Genomic DNA, 24,024 nt, shown 5'->3' with positions numbered 1-24,024 from the left:
TGGTGGTTGGATCCTTGTTGCAAAACTAGGTCCAATTATGAGACAGGATTGCTAGCAAGTACTTACCTTCAGAAGGCAAAATACGTAGTTCTTCCAGTAGACACACATAAAAGTAAAAGACATAGCTTTTGGAGCTAATAGTCCCTCTGTTAGGGAGGAAAAGATCTCTTTCTACCCTTGTCTGTACTACAAGTGTTAGGTCTCTCATCTTGAGGTCCGAGTGACATGTTCTTCCTCAACCTGCTCCTGTTTCCACTCTGATAATAGTCTTCATTTTCAGAGCTAGGTAGAATGTCTCTTTCACTTATATAAGTGCCTATTAGAAATGCTGCTGATTACAGCTCTTAAAGGTAAGTGATGGCCAATGCCGGCCAGAGTGGCCAAGCAGTTCTAGGCGCTTCAGTCTGGAATCGCGTGACTGCTACGATTGCAGGTTTGAATCCTGCCTTCGGCATGGATGTGTGTGATGTCCTTAGGTTAGTTAGATTTAATTAGTTCTAAGTTCTAGGGGACTGATGACGTCAGATGTTAAGTCCCATAGTGCTCAGAGCCATTTTAACCATTTTTGATGACTAAGAATTCTGCCCCATAATTTATCAGCCTTTTCATTTGCATGTTACTTTGATGTTATATAAAGTGAAACTTTCAATTGTGATTTGAGATAAATTCTTCCTTTTCTCCATTGCAGACTAACTGTTCCTGATCTTAAACCAAATATTGGATTATTTTGGTATTTCTTCACTGAAATGTTTGAACACTTCCGGCCACTGTTCATAGCTGCTTTCCAAATTAATGCAACTGTTTTGTACATGCTGCCACTCACATTAAGGCTTCGTGAAGAACCCATGTTACTAGCTACAAGCTTTTGCGCTCTTATTAGTGTATTTAAGTCATACCCCTGTCTTGGGGATGTAGGATTTTATCTGGCACTTCTGCCCATGTGGAAGCATCTATACAATCGTAAGTAACAACTTCTTTTAACTTTTTGATAGTTTCACCTAACACATTAATGCTTGGAAATTGTAAGTTAAATATTTGAGGAATAACAGCTTTTTTTTACATTGCAGATATGCAACAAGGTTTCATTGTTGCATGCTTCTTCATAACTACTTCAGTGCTAGGCCCAGTGCTTTGGCACCTCTGGATATATTCTCGGTCAGCAAATGCAAATTTTTATTTTGGTGTCACACTTGCATTTGGTACTGCACAGGTAAGGATTCGTGATAACAAAAACATATTAAAGATTATGTTTTTGGTATTATTTGTGTAGCATATGGCATTACATGTGAACAGTGACTAGCAATTGTGGATTACGTAGTTTTACAAAAATATATTAATTTCATAATTTATAGTTTAAAAATAAGTCTATAAATTAATATCTAATTTGCCGATCCATTCAAGGGCTGCCTCTGTCACTTCAAAGAAATCTTCCAACGTTCCAGGGTAGGCTCTTCTACTACAGCTTGTTACAGTGTGATGGATGGTTTGGTGTTCATTTCCACAGTCATACTGAGAAGATGAAGCCCTTCCCCATTGGTAGAGGTTTCCAGCACAGATGCTGTGCAGGCACGTCACATTAGTTCCGTACTGGCTGGTCTTGTCAGGTCTTTGGAGGGTCTGATGTTCCTCATAGGCAATAGTGCTCCACATTGCTGTCCATTTTTTGTTGATACTGAAAGTAGCTGCCTATAGCAATTCTGCCAGTAGGACAGATGGCTACCTAGATTTTAATCGGTTCATTCAGAATGCAGGAATGTCAGACTGCATTGGAAGCTCAGGGATTTTAAGTAATTTTTGGTATTCCTTGAGGGCATTCTGTCTACGGACGTCTGGTGGTGCAATGTTGCTAAGAGGTGGTAACCAGTACAGAGGAGAAGATTTGATGCAGCCTGTTATTGTCCTCATTGCTTCATTTAGCTCCACGTCAGTTTTTCTCATGAGTGCTACTGAACCACACTGGGGCACAGTATTCAGCAACAGAATAGACTAGCCCTAAGGCAGCATATCGCAATGTCATAGCTGTTGCGCCCCACGAGGTTACCACTCAGCTTCTATATGAAGTTATTGCGTGATCTCAGCTTTGCTGCTGTGTTTTCTATATGTAAAAGAAGGTTCTGTCAAGAATCACTCATAGATATTTTGGAGAGTCTTAGTGGTCAACTAAAGGTGACATTCAACTTCGCGTTGGCCATTCTGTTGTTAAGGTGAAAGCAGCTGACTTCAGTCTTTGTTGGATTTGGTATCAGTCTCCATTTTTTTAAGTATTCATCTATTGTACTTAGATCGACAGATAGGATTTCCTCACCAGCTTCAAGAGTTCTCGGCTGGGTGGCCAAGGCCAGATCATCTGCATAGATGACCTTCCTTGACTCTGTTTCAGGGAGGTCGGATGTGTGCAAGTTAAACAGGATTGGTGCCAAAATTGAGCCTTGAGGAAGTCTGTTATAAAGTTTCTTCTGTCTGCTTAGTTGGTTGCCAAGGACTACTTGGTAGTATCTCTCAGACAACATGTTGTTTATGAGCCTGATTGTGGTTTGGCAGTGTATGGCATTGATGAGTTTGTACAAGGGCATCAAAGTAATGTGTTTACATTCTGTTTCAGCAGTTTATAAGAAGAATATTGACATTTAGCAATAGAATGGTAGTTCCTAATAAATACTATAATGTACGCAATGTGGACATGTTTTGACAGTGTTTGTACAGAGTAGCTGTTAATGCAGAATGCCATCGAAACTGATTTACAGTGCTTCATGATTTATAAAGTAAAACGATATTATTTTATTAATATCATAACTCTGTCAGATAGGCTCATTTCTGGTAGTGGTTCTTTCACATTGTGCTGCTAGCTAATTAATAAACCCCTTTTTGGGTGGAGTTTAGTTCACTTTTGATATGATTGCCTTTCATGTAACAGTTGTTACTTTCAATTACCCTGCTGGTGGTTGCATCTCTGTTCAGTTTGTGATTTAGATTGAAAATTGTGTCTCTAATTTTTTCTGTGGTTGAGTTGTTAGCTGTGCGTGCTGCTATACATTCCATGTGTGGTGTGGCAAGAAGCAACAGTAGCAAAGTGCCTGCACAGAGAATGGTTTCCAGCGTGGTGATGGCCATGTCAGGACATTTTATGTTGTGAGACAATGTTGACTTCCTTGGTGTAACAGAATCATTGATACTGCCTTGATATGAAGTTCACAGAATGTGAAATGATATTTTCGAGTGAAATATTTATGGACATTGGAAGACAGTTGTAAGCCCAGCATACAATCCATTATCCATTTGCTAGATACCTCATTTGAAAACATTTGCAATTGCCCAGTGCATGATTATGACAGCTGTGTGTGGTATTTTTGTGCTTGTGGAGCCACAATGAGAACAATACTGAGGTAAACAATGCAGAAGGGTAATCCCAAAAATAAGGTCTCCTATTTTTTTATAAGTACAGAACTCTGTTTGTGTGGCAGTTGGTCACACTGTTATGAAGAGTTCTTCACACGCTGTGTGTAAACTTCCGCACGCTGCACTGAGGTGCTCAGTCTTGACTTGGCAGCCATTGAGAATGGAGCCCCCTTTGGATGTTACCACCAAGTGCGAATTGCGCGCAGTTATTTGGTTTTTGAACACAAAGGGCACTGCACCATCGCCAATTGACAGAATGACAGAAGTGTATGGTGAGTCATGCATGGATCTCAAAAATGTTTGAGTGGTGTAGAGAGTTTGCAGCTGGTTGAACCGAAATTCACGACAAACAAAGGAGCAGGAGACTGTCAATTTCTGAGGAGACAAGGTTGAAGGTTGAGTAAGTCATGCATGAAGATCAGCGGATCACCCTGTATGATCTCTGCATGTTGGTTCATGAGGTTTGGCCAGAAAGCCATTCAGCTCTGACGACGAGGTGAAAGAAGAGGTTTATAACTTTCTGAATAGTATGGTGGTGAGCTGGTATGACATGGGCATACAAAAACTGCCACAGCGTCTACAAAAATGCATCGACAGAAATGGTGATTTATGTCAAAAAATAGCTAAATGTTCAAGCTGTAAATTGATGTAAACCATTGTAGAAATAAACAGATCTATGTACTTATAAAAAATAGGAGACCTTACTTTTGGGATTACCCTTGTAGAACAGTTTTATTCAAATATTAAATAACACAAGCCTCCTTTATGGAGTTTGAAATAAAGACAAATACTGGTTAACTGGCCGAAGATAAACACTTCATAGTGATTGTCTGATGGTGATTCTTTAGACTCTGCAGCCGATATGTGGCCCAGAGAGCTTGAAGGAATAGATAGTTTGATAGCTGAGATCGAAGTGCCGATGTGTGATTGAGCACTGGCCTAAATACTGTCACGGTGTGATTTGCTGGTGAGAAGGTGACATGTCATAGGAAAATAGTACCCCTGATTGCAGCTCTGTGCTCATAGAAGAGTGCTCTGCTGGCAGTTGACTCAGTGCCCCTTGCAGCAGCTGCAGACTGTGGATACAACAAATCAACATATTGTTGTGGTTGTTGCCTGGAACATTTACCAACATGTGGGACAAGTGCAGATCATTATTTAGCTTGGCACTTGCGCCCGTCACAGCAGACGATGCCTGAAACGTGACCACCCATGGGACACAAGTGTGTTATAGGTTTGCAGATTACTGTCTTGTAGGTGGGACACAGCATCTCTTCTCCCAGGAAAGAGATGGCGAAGCCATCAGCAACGATAGGGCCTCCTTCCCACTATCTGGAAAAATGACGCTACCAATGGGAGACATAGGGCAAGGAGCCATCATGGTGTTGACCCTGAGGAAGTAGCATCAGAGGTTTGTAGTAGCTGTCAGCAGAGGCTGGTATCTTTGACCCACCACGAGTCTGATGTTGGCAGATCTGGAGCAACTGGCAAGACAGTCAGCTGCTAAGGAACAATCAATATGGAGTGAGTCTGCAAGGATACCAAACATATTGAAGACAGGTACTACATATGTATTTGGGGGGTGGGGGATTAGTGTACTGTGGCAGAAAATTCATCGTCACCAGACTGGAATGGGACAAAAATAGAATGGAATAGCATTGGAAAATTCCTTGTGGCAATACTAGGTATGCCTTTCGCCTTTAGAAGCGCAATAAGAACACTGCCCAGGTAAACATTATAGAACTGTTTTTTTTATTTGAATACTAAAGTACATCTCCCCTTTGTGGATTTCGAAGAAAAAATAAATAATTATTAAATGGTGGAACGCACCTCTCTTAGCAGCTGTCAGAGTTTTGTGGGACAACAAATTGGTTTGGTGGTGGTGGTGGTGGTGGTGGTGGTGTCTAGAACATTTACCGACATATGGAATGAACATGGATCAATGTTTGTCTTGCACACACTTGTACTTTTCGCAGCAGTTGATATTTGAACATGGTCACCTGTGGGACATGAATGTGTTGCAGGCTGCTGTCTTGCAAGAGGAACGCAACAATGTGGGTAGTGAGCATCCTATTCCTCAAGTCCTGAAGACCTCGTTTTCTTTGACAAGTTATTCCCTTTTTGTCAATGTAGAGCCTCTTCACTCCATCAGTCTGAAATGGCTTACTTGTCAAAATGTTTTTCCATGTCATCATATTATTGGGTCTCCCAAGTGGTTTAATTTTTTGTCATGGTTCCATCATTACAGTTCTGCACATACTGCTCTTGGTGATTCTTGCCACATCGCCAGCACTCCCATGTTTCTCATATTTGTGACCTGCTGACTGCTGATCTCCCATTACATCAAATTTCTCTCCTTTTGCCTGCTGTCTTCATTCTCCCCCATACTTGACCATAACTACTATTCTTTCCATCACACTTTTTTCAGAGATGTGTAGCTTCTCCAATCCCTCCCCGGCTTTTCATGTTTCTGTTTCCTAGGGAACATCTGGTCGAATGCTGATGTCAACATGTGCGTTCCTATGGAGAGGCCAACTGACATATGGGTCCCAAAGATGGGCCGCAGTCTAGATGATTGATCTGGTAGAGTAACATTAACAGTCATGAATTTACTGTGAACAGTTGAAAGCAACGTGATACTACAACCTTTATATTTCCCTGAGGGTGTGGTGGTCTATTATGAAACACATCCAGAAAGTAAGGTTCCCCACCAAAAAAGAAGAAGAAGAAGAAGAAGAGATAACATAATTACATGAAAAACTTTATTGGAAACAGGTGCAGCAATGTTTGAGCTATTTTTCAACATAGTAACCAAAAGAATTGAGACACTTGTCATAACATGGGATCAACTTTCATATTTCTGTGTCATAGAAGTCTGCCGCCTGTGAATGGAACCAGTGTGTCACAGTCATCTTCAGGTCTTCATCGTTGTCAAAATTCTAGCCAGAAGACAGGAATTTCTTGACGTGCAAGAAAAGATGGAAATCACTGGCAGCAAGATCAGCAGTGTATGCTGGATGATCAAACAGCTGCCAGCTGAAATTCTGCGAAATAGACACTGTGTGGCACATCATATGGGGATGAACATTGTCATGGAGAGCACACCTGCAGTAAGCAGTGGCACATTGCAGTTTCAGCGTTGTTACACAATAATGGTCAGCATTCACCATTTCACCTCTAGGCAGGAAGTCAAGAAGCAGAATGCCCTTTCTGACCCAGAACACTGTGCACATCGCTGTCTGCATCCACACAGTCTGAATTTTGTCTTGATCAGAGATCCAATGTGATGCCAATGCATTGACTGCTGCTTGGTTTCCGGGACAAGTGGGAAATTGACATCCCATAACCCATGATGATCCTGATGAGGAACTCGTCACCATCATCATGATACCACTGCAGAAATTCAGTGTTGTTCCAAAGCGTTTCATTGTGTGCTCAGGTGTCAAGTTTTTCGACACCCACCTGACAATTTCTTGAACAGCAGGTGGTTAGTGACAATTTCATGCAACAAGGATTGATCTGCAGAAAATGGCTGCCGAGCTCCTTAATTGTGAAGTGATAATTCTCCAGGATGTGCTGCCGCAAGAGCTCAACCAGGTGATCATTGATCAGGGACAGTTGCCCACTGTGCTCTTCATCATGGACACTTTGATGGCCTTCGGAGAAAAGCCTACATCAACAAAGCACCACCTGTTTGCTCATGATGTTCTGCCCATAGACCTGATGAATTTTAATGGATGCTATATTTTGTGCATTGAAGAACCTTATTACTGACGGAACCTCACAGGTGGTGGGAGAACAAGTAAGAGATGCCATGGTACTGGCTCCAGGTAAGATCTGTGTGGCCGACATTCGACTGTCCCACCATAGATTTGCTGTGCACACACATTTTTCTCAACTAAATAAGTCAACCGAGCAAGGTGGCGCAGTGGTTAGCACACTGGACTCGCATTCAGGACGACGACGGTTCAATCTCGTGTCCGGCCATCCTGATTTAGGTTTTCCGTGATTTCCCTAAATCACTTCAGGCAAATGCTGGGATGGTTCCTTTGAAAGGGCACAGCCGATTTCCTTCCCAATCCTTCCCTAACCCGAGCTTGCACTCCGTCTCTAATGACCTCATTGTCGACGGGACGTTAAACACTAATCACCACCACCAAAACTAAATAAGTCTACTTTAAAGGAAACAACCTCAGGAAGCACACTTTCTGAATGTGCCTTGTATATGGCGATGATGATGATGAAGATGATGATGATGATGATATCGATATCTTCTTGGTTGAAATATTCCATGCATAAAACTGTCCCCCATTCTGATTTTCAGGTGAGGACTACTCAGGATGATGATATGACCAGAAAACAAAACTGCTGTTCAGGAGGTGAGAATGTTAGATGCACATAAATGGGCAAGTAGTCAGAGAATTTAAAAAGTGAAATGGATTATTTGAAGTTAGACATACTGGGAATTAATGAAATGTGGTAGCAGGAAGAGAAGGACTGCTGGTAGAGTGGGACCAGCATTATAAGTACAAAATTGAATAGTGTAATGCAGGAGTAGGTCTACTAATGAATAAGCAAATGTGAATGCAGACAAAATGTTATGAGCAGCATAGCTGAATGCAGTATCGTGGCTATGATGAACTCTAAGCCAACACCCACCACATTAGTGCAAGTTCATATATGCTTACAGCTCTGCAAACAATGAAGGCACTGAAAGATGAGATAAAAGGAATCATGCTGGTTGTTAGGGGAGACAAAAATCCAATTGTAATAGGGGACTCGATGAAAAGGAAAGCAAAATAAAATAGGGAAAGACGTAACAGATAGAAGAGAATGTAATCAGGGGAGCCACCTAGTAGAATTTTGCTCAGACCACAATGTAATTACAAAAAATTGCAGTGTCTGTTTTGTGAAAAAGTACAGTGCCATGTCCGTAGGAAAAGGCATTGTGGAGATTACAGTTACTATGAAAGACATGAAATGTATTCACAATTGTGAATATGAATTACCCCAGCTGCTTAATGGAGTGAGAAAATGAAAATTTGAGCCGGACCCAGACTTGAACCTGGATTTCTTGCTTTATGTGAGTGCTCACCTTAACCACTTCAGCTGTCCAAACATGACTCACAGCCAGAGCCAAACTTCCGTATGTCGTCATCCATGTGTTGTGCTCATATATCCTACTAATGTTTTTCTCATACAGCCGAAACACTTTCTTGTAAGTCACAACCCAGGTATTTGCCGATAAATACAAAATTTCAGAGCCTGTATTCTGAAGACTTACAATGCAGTGTTCTTTTGGACATGCATAGTACTCCATGGTCTTCTACTCTTAATTTTAGCTAATGTAAGTGTCAATCTCCCAACAAATAGTGGGACCTGGTCCTGTTCTGACCTCAATCATTTTGCATTGATTGTAAAAAAAAATAAAAAAATTAAAGTAATGAGCCCAAATTCGGGAAAAAGTATTAAGATATCACTATACATAATCAGAATAGGATTCTGGGGCTTTGTTGCAGCCCTGCCAACAAGTTTGCTGCACTTAGAAGTCCCTTTTAGAAACACCTTTCAAGCAGCACATTGGAGCCATTCTGACACATCCTCGTGTCCTTTCAGGACTTGCTTCATTTCAGAAAACAGGAAGAAATCCACCTGGGTTACAACAGGACTGTAGGTGGTCTGAGAAAGTGTTGTGATGCCGTTCCACACCAGGCAGTAGTTGATGACAAAGCAGATGTGGCTTCGTGCATTATCATGATACAGTGTCTAGTTGGCAGCGATACCTGACCTCACACACGTGACTTTTCCCCTTCAATCTTTTCAGCATTTTCAATATCATAAAAATTCATGGTAGGCCACACCTTTTGCTCCAAAGAAGACAGCGAGCGTAGCTTTGAATTTGGCTGCTTTTTTTGGCAAGAGGAAGTTGGTATATGTCATTCAGCACCTCTTTTTAATACAAAGCTCAGGACGAAAAGCGATTTTTGTCGGTATTCGAAAAACTTGTGGCTTGTTTCAAAGTATTGGTTGTCTGCCAAAACTATTGGGACTAACTTTTCATGTATGTTTCTCATCCGGAAATCCTCGTTAAAAATTATGTTCACAGTCATTTTATCAGTTCCAACATGGTCCACCAAGGTCAAACATTTTTCCACAGGTCCGAGTTCAACACACCATGGTCTGCTGTACTCTCGACCATCTTTGAAGCACTATGGCCATCTCAAAATGGCAGCTTACGATAAGCTTTCTTGCTGGATCTTAGCCAGCATGCCCATAGTACTTTATGAGTTTTATACAAATTTTGACAGAATGTTGCATTTTTGAGTTTTGACTGAGCCTACAAACAGGGTTACAAAAGGTGGTGATACACATTGCATGAAAACACATAAACAAATGACACTAGTTGTGTTTCGAAAGTGAATTCCCCCTCCACTGAAATTGCCTGGAGCAAGCACCCTGGGATGTACAGTGTCAGAAAATAAGACAAATCAATATCTTTCCTACAAATACTGTGTAAGCACATTTTTCTCTCATGCTGTTTCTCAGACCATTCTTATGGTGTCTAAACAATACAATCTCATCTGCACAGGCTAACCGTTTATGATTACTTATCAGTACCATGCCAACCTCCTGTAGTCTGTCTGCCCATGTGATGATTTTAGAATTAAATTAATTGTGTGTGTGGATAGTGCATAACAAACCAGATTTCACTTCAAAACTTGGATACCTATTCACCATGTAGCTCTGCCACAGCTGAGACTGTCACAGTGAGGTGATTGTGAAAGGATGACAGAATTATGTTTGAGAGAGTAGATACAAGACTATCTTTCAACATAAGTAGACCTGAATTTATAACAAAGTTAAGATTAGAAGTTCAGCTTTGTGATTTCTGTCCTGTTTTCTCCATTACAAGTTGACGTTTTAACCCAATACAAATCAAAGAAAGTGTTTGATAGTCCAAAATGTAGACAGAAATATCAACTTCTGCTTGCGTCAAGGCAGACTGATTTGCACTCGAAGGTCATGACAGCATGCAAGCTTATGTTAATGCTTAGGCAATTTAAGTTTGGGCCCATAGTTGCAGAAATGTAAAGATTCTTGAAGCACATTAGTACCCTATATGAACTAATGACATATTTTATTTTATTGTGACAGAGTATTGCCATGGAAATTTGGCTCAAGTGGCTGCTGCATCAAATTGGAATGTATGGTGTTCTATCATTGTTGGAGCTCATGTTAATTGCCTTTTTAGGATTCTGTACCACAGTTCGTAAAAACAGAACCCTTGTAAGATCACTTTGTTGTTCGTCCATCTGTCTGTTAAGACCCATTTTTCTTAGTAATGACTAGAGGTATCAAGTTAAAATTTTTGCCACACACTGTTTGTGGTCCCTTGGTGGTATGAAAAATTAAGGCTTTTAATCAGTGTAATGAAAATATACAACCATTTATGTCTCATTTTGATATAAGCAAACATGATTCATCAAATCCTATAGATGAAGAATCTACATACATGTCACACATGGTAGTCTAGCAGTAAAGCATATGCTTGGAGACCAAAAGATTGCGCGGACGAATCTCGCTTGGATAATGGAGTGTTCAGTCTTGCTTTTAACCTAGCCTGAACCCATCAACAGTGTGAGGAGTTGCCAGAAACAACTTGTGGTTTGGATTCCACATTAAACAAGGGTAGTAGGAAGACTTGCATCAGGCCATTGAGCCATATTAAACTATTTTTATCATCATTATCACGTCATCATCATAAAGTATAATGGAACCCTCAGAGCACAAGTTTTACTTGCTTCTCACCTGTTATTGTGGAAGTCTCAGTAATTGTAATCATTATAGTCTGGATTCATTGTGGCAGTTGATATTTAGCTAGATTAGTTTCATAACATTATTGTACAATGATCACTCCAAAAGAAATGCACACTATTTTTGTAAAAATAGTTTCCATTCTGCAAGTGTAAAAGTTTTACAGTGTGTAGATACATACTTCCCGCTTGTTTCCAAACTTAGTTCAACCTGTTCCCGTGAGTGGCACCGTCACAGCATGTCTTCAAGGTGGCAGCTACACTTTACGTTCGTCAGAAGTAACATGCTGTCACATAATTCCTGTGCTGTGAAAACGAGACAGTGGGAAACATCCACAAGAGGTTGAAAAAGGTGTATGGAGATGCTGCTGCCGATCACAGTACAGTTACGTCGGTGGGCAAGCAGTTTACGTGATGAAAGCAGGCACGGCAGTATTGAGGATTGTCCTCGCAGCAGCAGGCCTCGTACTGCACACACTCCAGACTATGTGCAGAGAGTTAACGAATTGGTGACTGCTGACAGACGCATCACTTTGAACGGATTGTCACGCTACGTTGGGATAGGGGAAGGAAGTGTGTAGAATACTGAAAGTGTTGGGTGTTAAAAAAGATTTGTGCCAGGTGGATTGCCAGATTGTTGACAGTGGCTTACAAAGAAACAAGAAAAACGGTATGCAGCGAACTTTTGGAACAGTACGAAAATGGTGGAGATGAATTTCTTGGAAGAAAGAGATGAAGAGGCAATCAGTGGAGTGGCATCATGCAAATTCACCCAAGGAAAAAAATTCAAAACCACACCTTATGCCGAAAAAGTTATGGCTACGGTGTTTTTCAATTCCGAAGGACTCTTGCTTATGGACATCATGCCAAGTGGAACCACCATAAATCCTGATGCATATGTGACGACACTGTAGAAACTTCAAGCTCGACTGAGTCGTGTTCGACCACATCGGCAAGGATGTTTTGCTGTTGCGCAACAATGCACGGCCACTTGTCAGTCAAAAAACCATGGAAGCGATCACAAAACTCAGGTGGACAACACTGAAACACCTGCCTTACATTCCTGACCTGCCTCCATGTGACTATCATCTCTTTGGGAAACTGAAAGACTCTCTTCGTGGAACAACGTTTGAAGATAATGACTCCCTTGTGCACGCTGCCAAACAGTGGCTCCAACAGGTTGGTCCAGAATTTTACGGTACGGGTATACAGGTGCTGGTTCCAAGATGGCCTAAGGAAGTTGAGAGAGATGGGAATTATGTGGAGAAATGAAAATATTGTTCCTAAAGGATGTATCTACACACTGTAAAACTTTCAAACATGTAGAATAAAAGATGGATTACAAAAAAACAGTGTGCATTTCTTTTGGAGTGATCCTCGTATGTCCCTTTGTAAACTGTTGTGAGGCATGCAGTTAGATAGTAAAAAGATTTTTTTTTAAGAAGCTTGTCAAAGTAGATTATTTTGGCATAATTAATTGACAGTTTTTATATCAATAGTATCCATAGCATAAATTAAATGTCTGTTACTGGCCATCAAAATAGATAATTACAATTTGTTTGAATATCTAGCTATCAGGTTTGTAGAAAGTACCATTAACAAAATCAAAAAGGTGAGTATTCAGCCCCAGTTTTAATTTGTATGTTGGCCCATCTGCTTCAGACATCCCTGTTTTTAGTGAGTGGGACGAGAATTCATGTGTCAAAAATTGTTTCTTTATTCTTGACTTCAAGTCAAAACAAACTGCTTTTGGTTCAGAAACTGGTAATCAAAGTAAGAAGGCTAAGTAATTGGTGCAATCATAAAATGCTCCATAAGCGTTAATGAAATATTCATGCAACCAGATTTAGAAATATTGAGAAAAAATAACACGTTTTGTATTCTGAAACTAAAGTTACGGGAAAAGTGCTGCTGATTCAGGTTCATATCTCTGCCTTCTTTATTAGGTCAATTATCCTAATGAATGTAATGCTTTTTTATGTATAATCAAAATGTAGATTACGTATGTTTAAATGATAAATTGTATATATACATATATAGTTTCTTATTCAGCTGAAGAAGTGTGTTATTTTCTTAAATAATGTTTTGGTTTAATCACAAATGTCAACTTTTGGTAATTGCTTTTCACTTGTACTTGGCATTAGTACCTACAAAATGACTTAGCAGACCAAGAGGACAAGATTTGAAGTGTGTAACTGAAATACATATTTTAATTCCTGAAACTCACTAATGTTAAAAATGTTGTCACCAGACTTACAGCAACTCTGCATTTAGATTAGAAATATATTGTGATTCACAGGTTTGAAATGGCCTTTTAATCTGTTATTCTGTTGGAATCAACCATTGCTCACTCTTGTGAACCGGCTATGCTTTCCCTCTCTCCATTCAGTTTTCTTTATTTACGACAATACACTGCTGTTATCATTTACAGTATTGTATAAACTTGAGAACAGTTGTGTGAAAGTCTGAACATGAGTGTCCACTTTTGATAATAAAAGTGAAACAACAAATGTTTTTTCTTGTAACCCTTCTGGAGCATTAAGTGTATAGCTACAAATCAACAATCTGTGTCAACTAGTTTCCACTGTTGTGAATGAGATGATACATCATTTGAAATTTGTAGAAAGTGAGGGGAAAGAGATGGAGAGCAGTAAATGAGACCAACAAATAAGCTGATATATCTCTCAGGTTTCCTTGGTGCTTCTGGGTGTTCTGTAGAGTTACCTTTCCGATTTTATGCATGATGTTTCCACCGGAGTTGGAAAACACTGAGAGAATGTGTGTTTCCCACACTATCAGTGTGAGCTCTGAAAAACAAGAGCATCAAAAGGCATAGTGGGTGTCAGCAATTGAACTCTGCTATAAATAGTGGTGTGACAACAATAGTTCAGTCTGGTTGGAGCTCAGGCAAAGAGTACACACAGCAGCAAAATTCGTACCTCCAGAAGAAGACTAATAGGCCAGTCATCAAAATATTCTGCATAAAATGGAAGAAACAACATGGCAGGACACTCGAACACACATTATTAAACAAATAAATTTTCCAAAGAACAGATGTTGTCATGGACAGTTCTGAGTACAGTTTCCATAAAATTCTTCTGTTTTGTAGTCAGTGTCATATTGTGAAATGACGAAGCAAATATTTAGCCACTTGAAAGCCTGACTGAAACAGTGATTCGTTTTACAATATGACGTGGTCTGCAACATGAAAAGTTTACGTTTACATAACACTAAATAACTGTTAATCACTCAATCCATCAGTAAAATAGGTTATGTTCACTTGCCATGGTAGATGTCTTGGGGATTTAAAAGGAATTGGTTTTTATGTGCCAGTTACCTCTGACACACAAGTGATTCAACTTATGATTTATCATAACCTTTGGAATGTTGAAACTGTGTGAAATTGATGTTTTCATTAATGACCTGTACCTATAAATTTCATTTAATGCCTGTGGCTTTACTCCCAGATGAAACTGACATTGTCTGTTGGACAATAGCAGATAGTTGTGGCCATTTCGTCTTGACAGTTTTATCAGATTAGGCATAGAATGTAATTTCTTCAGCAATGGAACCCACATTAGTCACTACAATTTTCTCTGGAAAACGGGCTCCATTGATGTAGTCTCACATTGTGTTTTTCATTAACATGACTTCATTGAGCAGAATGATACTATGCATTAAAACTTAGCCAAATTGTTTCCATATTGAAATCATATGTTCTGTCTTCTTTATTTGGGCAATACAGGTCAGAAAAATAGGTTCTCAGGGACTCAGAACAATTAGTAATATTAAACAAAATGAAGACCAATATCTTCAAACACACTCTTCTTGTGGTATTATACAAATTATGTACAGCTTAAAAATTGCCTGCCTCCTGTTTTACAGGGTTTATTTTTTACTGCATTTATCAAAGGTAGAAGTTATGAAATTAAATTTAATCAGGGAAGCTGTAAAAACTTTCAAAGTAGAGTACGTCTGTATAATACTAGCTAGTTTCCTTGTTAAACACCTGTTATTCCGTTCCTGGCTTTTTGAAACCAAAGCAGTTCCTCCTGTATACCGAGTGGTATTCTAATGTATTTTAAAAGCTTTGACCATTACAGAACTATGTGTCATCAAACCTACTTTTTATTTAGTTTATTAGCATTGGAGTTCTGGTGAAATAAAACGACTGATGTACATAACAGCACTTACAGCAAAATGAATGGCATTCTATTAAGTTTCTCTATAAAAAAGATGTTGCATTTTCCTCTTCTCATTCATATACTAGATTATTATTAACTTTAAGATTCATTTCCCATTTTTCTCTAATTACAATGAAAAGTTTTTCAATTATTTGACTTGTGAGATCACAGGCAAGTAAGAGTTTTTAGCTGATACTACTACAGTGGCCATTGAAGGGATGCAGTATACAGCCAGACACTATTAGTTAATAAATTAGTAATAAATTCCTACTTGTAGTTTAGTTGAAAAATGAGAATCCTATCAAACCCAGAACTATGCAAATATTCATTCATATGTGAATAGTTTGTTTAAAAAGGGAAACATGCTTTTACTTAATGATTTTTCAATAGTTTAAATGAATAGTGAACCACGCACTGGCAGATTCTCACTGTCCTCCAGTTTTAGCACAATAACTTATGTTGCTCTGTTGTGGTTTTTTATTATATAAAAACTGCTTTAAAGCATGGTAATGTTTCATATAGTTACCAGTAAATAACTTTTATTTGTGAGCTACCATACTGTAAAACAACTGCATACTGAGAGAAATCAATAAAGGACTTAAACATGCTGCTGCTGCTGTTGTGTGCGAAACATACGTATTTCACTAGCAAAAAGTAGCAAATTTTACCAAGCCTCATTAAATGATGTGTGATTGAATGTAAAATTTGAAATTTTCCCGGCGAATCAACTGTTCAAATAGAATATATAATACATATGGCATCTGTCAGACACGACATACAATGGGAGAGTGTGCATGTACAGTTCTTACTATTTCATGTGTTTCAAAATAAGGCAAATGGCAACATTCCATATAACAATAGAACTATAAAGCAATAAAATCTGCCAGCCTGTATAGAAGAGTTGTATCTCAGATTTGAACACATGAAATTATCAAGCATTAATTTCTCTTCAAAGTCTACCTGAATGAAGTGGCATGACAGTTAGGATGTGGCACCTAACTTGCTATGAGAGGATGCCATATGATATTTTGTTCCAAATCGATGTCTAATTAAGGTTTGGGCTCTAATGGCGTTGCCACTATCAGAATATTAAACCACAAATTTTATTCTGAGATGACACTTACCAAGAATGCCTTAAAAATATTTTTGTGTATGGCTCTCCTCCTACAGACAATGGATTCATCTGAAATTAAATATACTTCCATTGTTCTAGCCACATGCAACATTATTGGTTCCCACCATGTGATAGACCATTCCCTTAAGCATCCTCTTTGGTTCCATCATTATGCAATTAATAATTGTTGCACTTTTTTCATCCACACACTGAGTAGGATATTTGTCACATCTTATTGGTAAACTGTTCTAGAATCTTAGCAATAAATTTTTTTCTAAATATTAATTTCTTTTCAGATATTCCTCATAACAGATATTTTGTTTGCTTATATCAAGAGAGAATTCTACTTGAATAATGGATTACCACGAGATCCTGATGGAAAACCTTCAAAAATTGTCCTACAATAGATAGTGTCCAAGAATGTGTTTTGGTAACTAGACACATTAGTGCTGTTCTGTGATAAGTATATGCGGTAAAAGACAGACAAGACTGTACTCACCATTAACAAGTGTCAGTAGTGGGTCTTCTGCTCTTCCTAGGTGAACATTTTCAGTGCAGAAGTGTGCATGGTTTCATATTTTCTATCCTTGCAGCATGGCATTTGAGTAAAAAGTTTGGTGAGTTCAGTTCTTTATTTATAGTCATAAACTAATAATTTCATGTAATGGCCTGACTTCCATTACTTAACTGTCATCACTGCTCAGGAAAAAATAGGATTTTCTTTTTATATAAAGTCATAGTTAAATTAAATGAATTTACATGGTTTACAGATGGTTACATTTATTTACTGTTTACAATCTTAGGTAGTCATATGATGGTCAAAGATGATACATCTTTGGCCTGTGATCCACAGTTATAATGTATGCAAAGTTGAGGAAGTAATCAATTTGTTCAAAACCATTAAAGACTGATTTAATGGTATCAGTTTAGAACAATTACTGCAATAAAAAAGATGTAGTTCATCACAGAACCTTCTTGAAACAGCAGTCTTCCAACTTCACGTGTACAGCCGTATTGTAGCATCTGCTCCACTTGAAAAAATCCATGGTTGTGATGGGTGAAATACAACATCAAAGACACCAAAATCATTTGTAGACTGATGATGGCTTAGCCTCTTCAGTGGCACTATCAATGGGTTTTGAAGTAAATCACTGGAAAATATTTTAAAGATTCAGTTAATGTGATTAACTTTGCTTAAAGAAAAAGATACTTTCACATTTTCAAACTTGAAAAATTAATCTTACTTGTAAACCATGCCATGTGATACAATTATGCTGCAATCATCAGAGCCAGATGCAAAGAGTGGGTAACGCCTATGATATGCGACACCCCGTACAGCAGTACCATGAAGCCTCAATGTTTGATAAGGCTTAGTTGACAAGTCCAAGTCAAACCATAGCATCTTACGATCATAAGTTCCAACTAATACATTGTCACCACCTGAAATAAAATTTGTGGAAAGGTAAATAATAATTGACATATTTTGACACATAGTGACAAAAGTGATTAAGCATCAATCTGAAATAGTTTGTTATTATGCACAACTAACTATGTAAGAGAGAAGTGGAAGCACTGACAGTGTGAATATTAAAAGTCAGTTAGTTCAATACATCATGCTTCCAAAATACTGACACAAATCTATTAAATATGAACAATTTTGATTAGGCTTTATGATGACTTTAATTGATATTGAATGAAACAATAAGTTTACTTCTATCTTGCATGGTTTACAAAGGTTTATTTGAACTAAACCTTGGGTTTGTAAGAAATACGAACCTGGTCATCTTCAGATGGTAGTTACGAAAACACACCACACCATTTTAATGGCAACACCAACCCACACAGTGTGAGTAACATATTTTCAAAGATGTTATGTTACCGATGCTGTATGGGTGTAGTAAAATATGTCTAGTGCAATGAAACTTATATTTTCAATTAGTTATAAAAAATTTCTAGTATGCTGTATGGTCATGATCAAAGGTTATATATAAGCAGTACCAAACACTAAGTATAGCACAACAAGATACGCTTTCAGCCAAAGTGATGAAGCTAAGTTTGAACACTGAACCTACAGTCAAATTTTCCATTATAAAGGCAAAATAGTTTGTACTGCATTCATGCAGGATGGGTAAAAAAAAGAAATTACTGTCACCAGTCATTATTTAACATCCATCATGTGGAATTTGTGTGTGGTATTAAAGACTTTGGAGTAACATGTACCACTGTCCTGTAGTGAAAAACAAATTACTATTTCAGTGCAGGGATTTTTAGTTTTGTGGATGTCTGTGACTGGAAGAATGAATAAAAATATAAATGTGAAAGTAAAATATGTAAATATTGAAGGAACAAAATGGCATTTAGAATCTAAATTAATGCAAAAAACAAAGTAAAACAATTTTGGAGTAAGTCTCAAAGCATTATTGAGATCTTCAGTTGCAAAGATGAACAGAAATGTGATATTAACAAACCACCGCTCTGGTAGCATAATCAGACCTTTGTTCTTCTGTGTTGGTGGGGAGAGAATCACATATGGAGAATGATGTAGGTTGCAGCAGTTTTTTGGAGGTGAAAAGACATGCACAATATAGTGGCATGAAGAACCAGTCTTTGGACTGAAGACCACAACAACAATGAAGTTTTAGGAATATTTTTGTCTAGGCAACATATTTAAGCAATTAACATTGCAAGATCACAAGTTAAATGTATGCAAGAGACAATCCATTGCAAATTTTAAATGCTGGTATGTTAATTACTGATATAGCCACCAAAAGTTGCATGCCATCATGAAAACGTACAGGCATCGTGTTGTACATTTGTGCAATGGTGTTCTAAGCCTTTTGCAGCTGCTTGATATGCTGGAGTTGTCGTTAGATGGTGTCCCACATGTGCTCAGGCATTGTCTATTGATTAAGCAGGCCAAGGCAGCATGTCAACACACTGTAGAGCATGTTGGGGTTACAATAGTGGTATGTGGGTGAGTGTTATCCTTTCGGGAGAAACCCCCTCTGTTCATGAATGACAGAACTACAGGTCAAACTACAAGACTAACATACAAATTTGTAATCAGGCTGCATGAGAGAACCAGGAGACTGTTCCTGCTGTCCTACAAAATTGGACCCCTGACCATAATTCTAGATATAGGTCCAGTGAGTGTTGCATGTAGACAGATTGGCTGCAGGCCCTCGACTGCCCTACTAACTAACAAACGGCTGTTGACGCAGAACCAGCTTTCATCATAAAATACAACAGACCTTTAACTTACACTCCCATGAGCTCTCACTTAAAACCACTGAAGTTGCAAATGGCGGTGGCCATGTGAAGTCTGGTCTTCTTGCAACCATACATTCTCATTTCAGTGTGAAATTTGAATACACATCTTTCAGATGTAGAAACCAACACAACTCCTCCTTGGGGTTTGGGGTTGCGCCTCCCCCCCCCCCCCCCCCCCCCCCCTCCGGTCAGTGTAGAAGGTTATTAAATGTGTTGCTATGGAGAGTGCTGATTTATTATATGGGTAGATCATGTAACTAATGAAGAGGTACTGAAATGTATTGCAGAACTAAATTTGGTAGTGGAGTGAAGCTTACATTGGAATAGTTGAGCAGAAATGAAACAACATGGAGGGCATTATTTGACAGCCATGGAATTAACACCATTTCTTCTCAAAGTTTAGTATTTAATAAATGTCATTATACTCTTTCTTCAGATTACACACATTTGGACTGATCAGAATCCTTGTCAAACAAAATACAGATATAATTTTGTTTTTGCTGAAGAGAACGCAAATCTAAAGAAGGCTATGAATAGGGACCCAGAGCTATAATAATAGATTCTGACGTGAAAAAAGGCACATATATAAATTACACTTTTAAGTACCATAAGCATTCAATCATTCCACACTCTTCCAGGAAAATCAAAGATATTTTCTTGTTATGTAATTAATATACCCAACCATGCACCATTTTCACGGGCTATCTTTCCAGACAGATATGCCATTCTCAGACCTCTTTTTGAGGAGGATAGCATGATGGTTATTAACATTTATCAACCCATTTCACTATAAACTTCCGTTTCCAAAGCGTCGAAAAACTTAGGATGAACATATCTGCAAATATAAGATTCTTAGTGGGCGCAATAAAAAAATCTCTTATCAAATTTTCCACTGTATTTGTGGCTGAGTGAGCTCAACATAGCCGTAATCCAATGTAGGTCCCTTGAACAAAATTCTGTGTCCAGTAGCTGGAAGAAAGCACAGGTCACACCCGAAAGCCACTAAATACTACCCAATATCCTTGACAAACATTTGTTGTAGAATCTTTGAGATATTCTGAACTCAAACGTAATGAGGTATCTTTTAACAAAACAACCTCCATGCCAACCAGCACAGATTCCAAAATTACTGATCATGTCAAACACAACATGTACGTTTCGCATGTAACATCCTGAAAGCTGGTGAAGGTAGTATTTCTCGATTTTCAAAAAGCATTTGACTCAGTACCACACCTATACTTACTATCAAAATTGTAATCATAGAGAGTAACAACCAAAATTTGACTGAATTGATGCTATTTTTCTACAGAGGACACAGCATGTGATTCTGGATGGAAAGTCAACAGATGTTGAAGTAACTTGGGGTGTGTCCCAGAGACGTGCTGGGACCCTCACTGATAACGCTGTATGTTAATAACCTTGCAGACAATATAAATAATAATCTAAGACTTTTCACAGATGATGCCTTTACCTATAACAGAAGACTGCATGAAACAATCTACACAAAGATTGGCAACTTGCTTTAAATGTGCAGAAATGTGAAGTTATGCAACTTACAATCCAACCACCATAGTATCAAAGAGTCACAGTTGAAATTTGTAAATGCATACAAAAACCTTGGCATTACACTTTGTAGAAATATGAAATTAAACAATCACACAGTTTCAGTGGTGGTTAAGGCAGGTGGCGGACTTAGATTCACTGGGAGAACACTAGGGCAATGCAGTCAGTTAACAAGAGAGACTGCCTACAAATCACTTTGTGCAACCCTTCCTACAATACTGCTTAGATGTGTCAGATCTCTTCCAAATAGGACTAACAGGGGATATTAACAGTACACAGCGAAGTACAGAATGAGTGGTCACATGATCAACCCATGGGAGAGCATCGTGAAGATGTTGAAGAAACTGGACTAGCAGATACTTGAACCAGGTACAAATTATCCTGAGAAAGCCTACTTACAATACTACAACTCTTTGTGTAGCACTCCTGTGTGGATTATGAGGGGCAACATAAGATTAACAACAGTGTCTACTTAGGTGTTTAAACAGTCATACCTTCTGAAACTCCAGGTGGGAATATTAACAATGTACTTACTTTAAAGGAGACACATCAAGTTGCAGATACGCACAGTTAAAAGGCACACTCATATTTCGGCCACAGCCTTCCTCAGGGGCAGAGAGAGAGAGAGAGAGAGAGAGAGAGAGAGAGAGAGAGAGAGAATGTGTGTCAGTTTTTACGAACAAAGGCTGTGGCCGAAAATTAAATGTGAATGTCTTTTAATCATGCCTGTCTGCAACCTGACATGTTCTTCTTTACGGTAAGTATCAATCTATCTTTTCCTAGACTGTAGGAGGTAATGAATTTAATAGGTGAAAAAAGAAATGTATGACAACTTGACTAAAAAATAAAATGGGATCGGTTAATAGGACATCCCGAGGCATCAAGGAACCGTCAAACTGGTAAAGAAGGTAAGTGTGGAGGTAAAACTTGTAGAAGGACACCAAGACTTGAACATAGTTAGTAGATTCAAATGTTTGTAGGTTGTAGCAGTTATGTATAAATAAAGAGGCTTGTACAGAATATACTAGCATGGAGAAATCGTTCAAACTGGTCTTTGGACTGAAAATCACAACATATTTATTACTGCTTTGTCCCTTTTCATTAAGAAAACCAACAAAATTCCTTGAATTTTTAAGGAGTAACTTAGATAAATGTACTCAATGTTCTCCTTGTTGATTGTTTCCTTTTTCACAGCCACAAGCCTGTCATACAAGGCATTAGCTTGATGACTGTCTGCCTGCACATGACTGATCCATTAGATTTTAAGTTAGCTGCTGTAGAAAAATTTCTTCCACCAATATTTCAGCAATATACTTTCGAAATAGGCCAATCAGCTACAGTCCATGCGTCTGCCCGTTTAAAATGTAAGAGCGGCACCACAGCACATGCAGCCACAAATAATCCCACCCAGAGACATTTATATGAAAGGAAGCAAAGATGTTTATACAGATTGCTTGTAAATGGTTGAGGGCAAAAACCATGATCAGCCTTGCCAAAGTCTCAGATATTAAAGGGAATGGCACACTAAAGATGCCTGTTGATAGCTAATTAAAGAACGAGCTACATTCCATATCAGTCAATGCTAAACACTATGAACAAGCTAGGTTTGATGTACCATTATTCACCAAAGTTCAACTGGCATATTTACTATTTTTTACTGGGGAATATATTGATACAGTGGTTGCAGAGTTATTCAGTTATCTTATCTACCTTGTATTTAAACAATTAATTGATAAATAGAAAAAAAGAGTGACTATATCAGCACAGACAGTCCTTTGTGACCAATTTGTTTACGGTGTACTTTTTGGAAAAGGTACTGGAATCTGTAAGTCTGAAACCTGCTGATTTTTTGCAGTGTGGCTTCATAGTTTGATAAATACATGAAAATATTGCATTTGTTATGGAAAACAAAATGGATGACTGCTTTGTATTCTTCAACATCCATGTTTGTCAAAAATTGATGGCGCCTTAAGGCATGCAGTGTGTTAGAAGTTGCCCTACATGGATTTGTATCAACAAGCAAATCTTTCCCAGACTAAGGACATTCTTATAATGGTAATGTATAGGACGTGTTGTTGACAAGGACAGTCTGCAGGATGAGCTTATGAAATTAAAAAAGGGTTATTTGAAGAATATAAATACTTTCTGCAACGTATTTTGCAAGGCAATGCAGATGAAAGCCAAGGTCCTAAGGAGCAAGGAAGTTAATGGAAAGAGGTCTAAATCTGCCACATATCAGAAGTCTTTTGTCAAAAATAAGTCACGTCCAGACAAGCACAAAGTTAGTGACCTCTCATCCTCCAATGAAGACAGTAGCTCTTATTGGTTTTGTAAAGAATGATATGATGCTCCGCAAGACCTCAAATGAATGTCGCCTTTTACACATAGTGCAGAGGATGTGAACAATTCACAAGATGCATGGAACACTGGTAATACAAGCAGCTTTTACAGCCCAGTAAACTGGCTGTGTCACATTGCACTGACTCCAGCCTTTCTAGCGCAGTAACAGAATACTGATATTAACTTGATCCTTTTGTTACTTGTTTATGAAAGAAGAGAGTACAAATTTAATGATATTGGATTCAGGCTTGATAAATCACGGAAACTAGCTATGAAATACACTGTCACAGCATTCTTTCCATTGATTTATCAATATCTAAGCATATTTTGAGCATCTGATCAG

At 38.5% G+C, this 24,024-nt stretch overlaps 2 protein-coding genes across 3 annotated transcripts in view; one reads left to right on the top strand and one right to left on the bottom strand.

The window, feature by feature from the left end:
- Positions 1–17,277, top strand: part of LOC126273471 (phosphatidylinositol glycan anchor biosynthesis class U protein) — an 86,935-nt gene extending 69,658 nt beyond the window's left edge. The window contains exons 5-7 of one of the 2 annotated variants that reach the window (XM_049977035.1): positions 689–960; positions 1,068–1,210; positions 16,805–17,277. In XM_049977035.1, the coding sequence (XP_049832992.1) occupies positions 689–960; positions 1,068–1,210; positions 16,805–16,915 (526 nt within the window). In that variant the 3' untranslated portion in view covers positions 16,916–17,277. Of the gene's footprint in view, positions 1–688; positions 961–1,067; positions 1,211–7,720; positions 16,763–16,804 lie in introns of those variants that run through there. The other variant, XM_049977036.1, reaches the window with a different exon arrangement.
- The window catches only part of LOC126273470 (ribosome biogenesis protein BOP1 homolog), a 70,746-nt gene continuing 63,990 nt past the window's right edge, over positions 17,269–24,024 (bottom strand). Inside the window, exons 12-13 of the mRNA XM_049977034.1 lie at positions 17,753–17,948; positions 17,269–17,659 (exon numbers count right to left, since the gene is read on the bottom strand). Coding sequence (XP_049832991.1) covers positions 17,506–17,659; positions 17,753–17,948 — 350 coding nt within the window. The 3' untranslated portion in view covers positions 17,269–17,505. The remainder of the gene's footprint in view (positions 17,660–17,752; positions 17,949–24,024) is intronic.

The sequence above is a fragment of the Schistocerca gregaria genome, chromosome 5, assembly GCF_023897955.1.
Source record: "Schistocerca gregaria isolate iqSchGreg1 chromosome 5, iqSchGreg1.2, whole genome shotgun sequence".
In the NCBI taxonomy this organism is placed as follows: Eukaryota; Metazoa; Arthropoda; class Insecta; order Orthoptera; family Acrididae; genus Schistocerca; species Schistocerca gregaria.
This window is presented reverse-complemented; position numbering and strand designations above follow the sequence as displayed.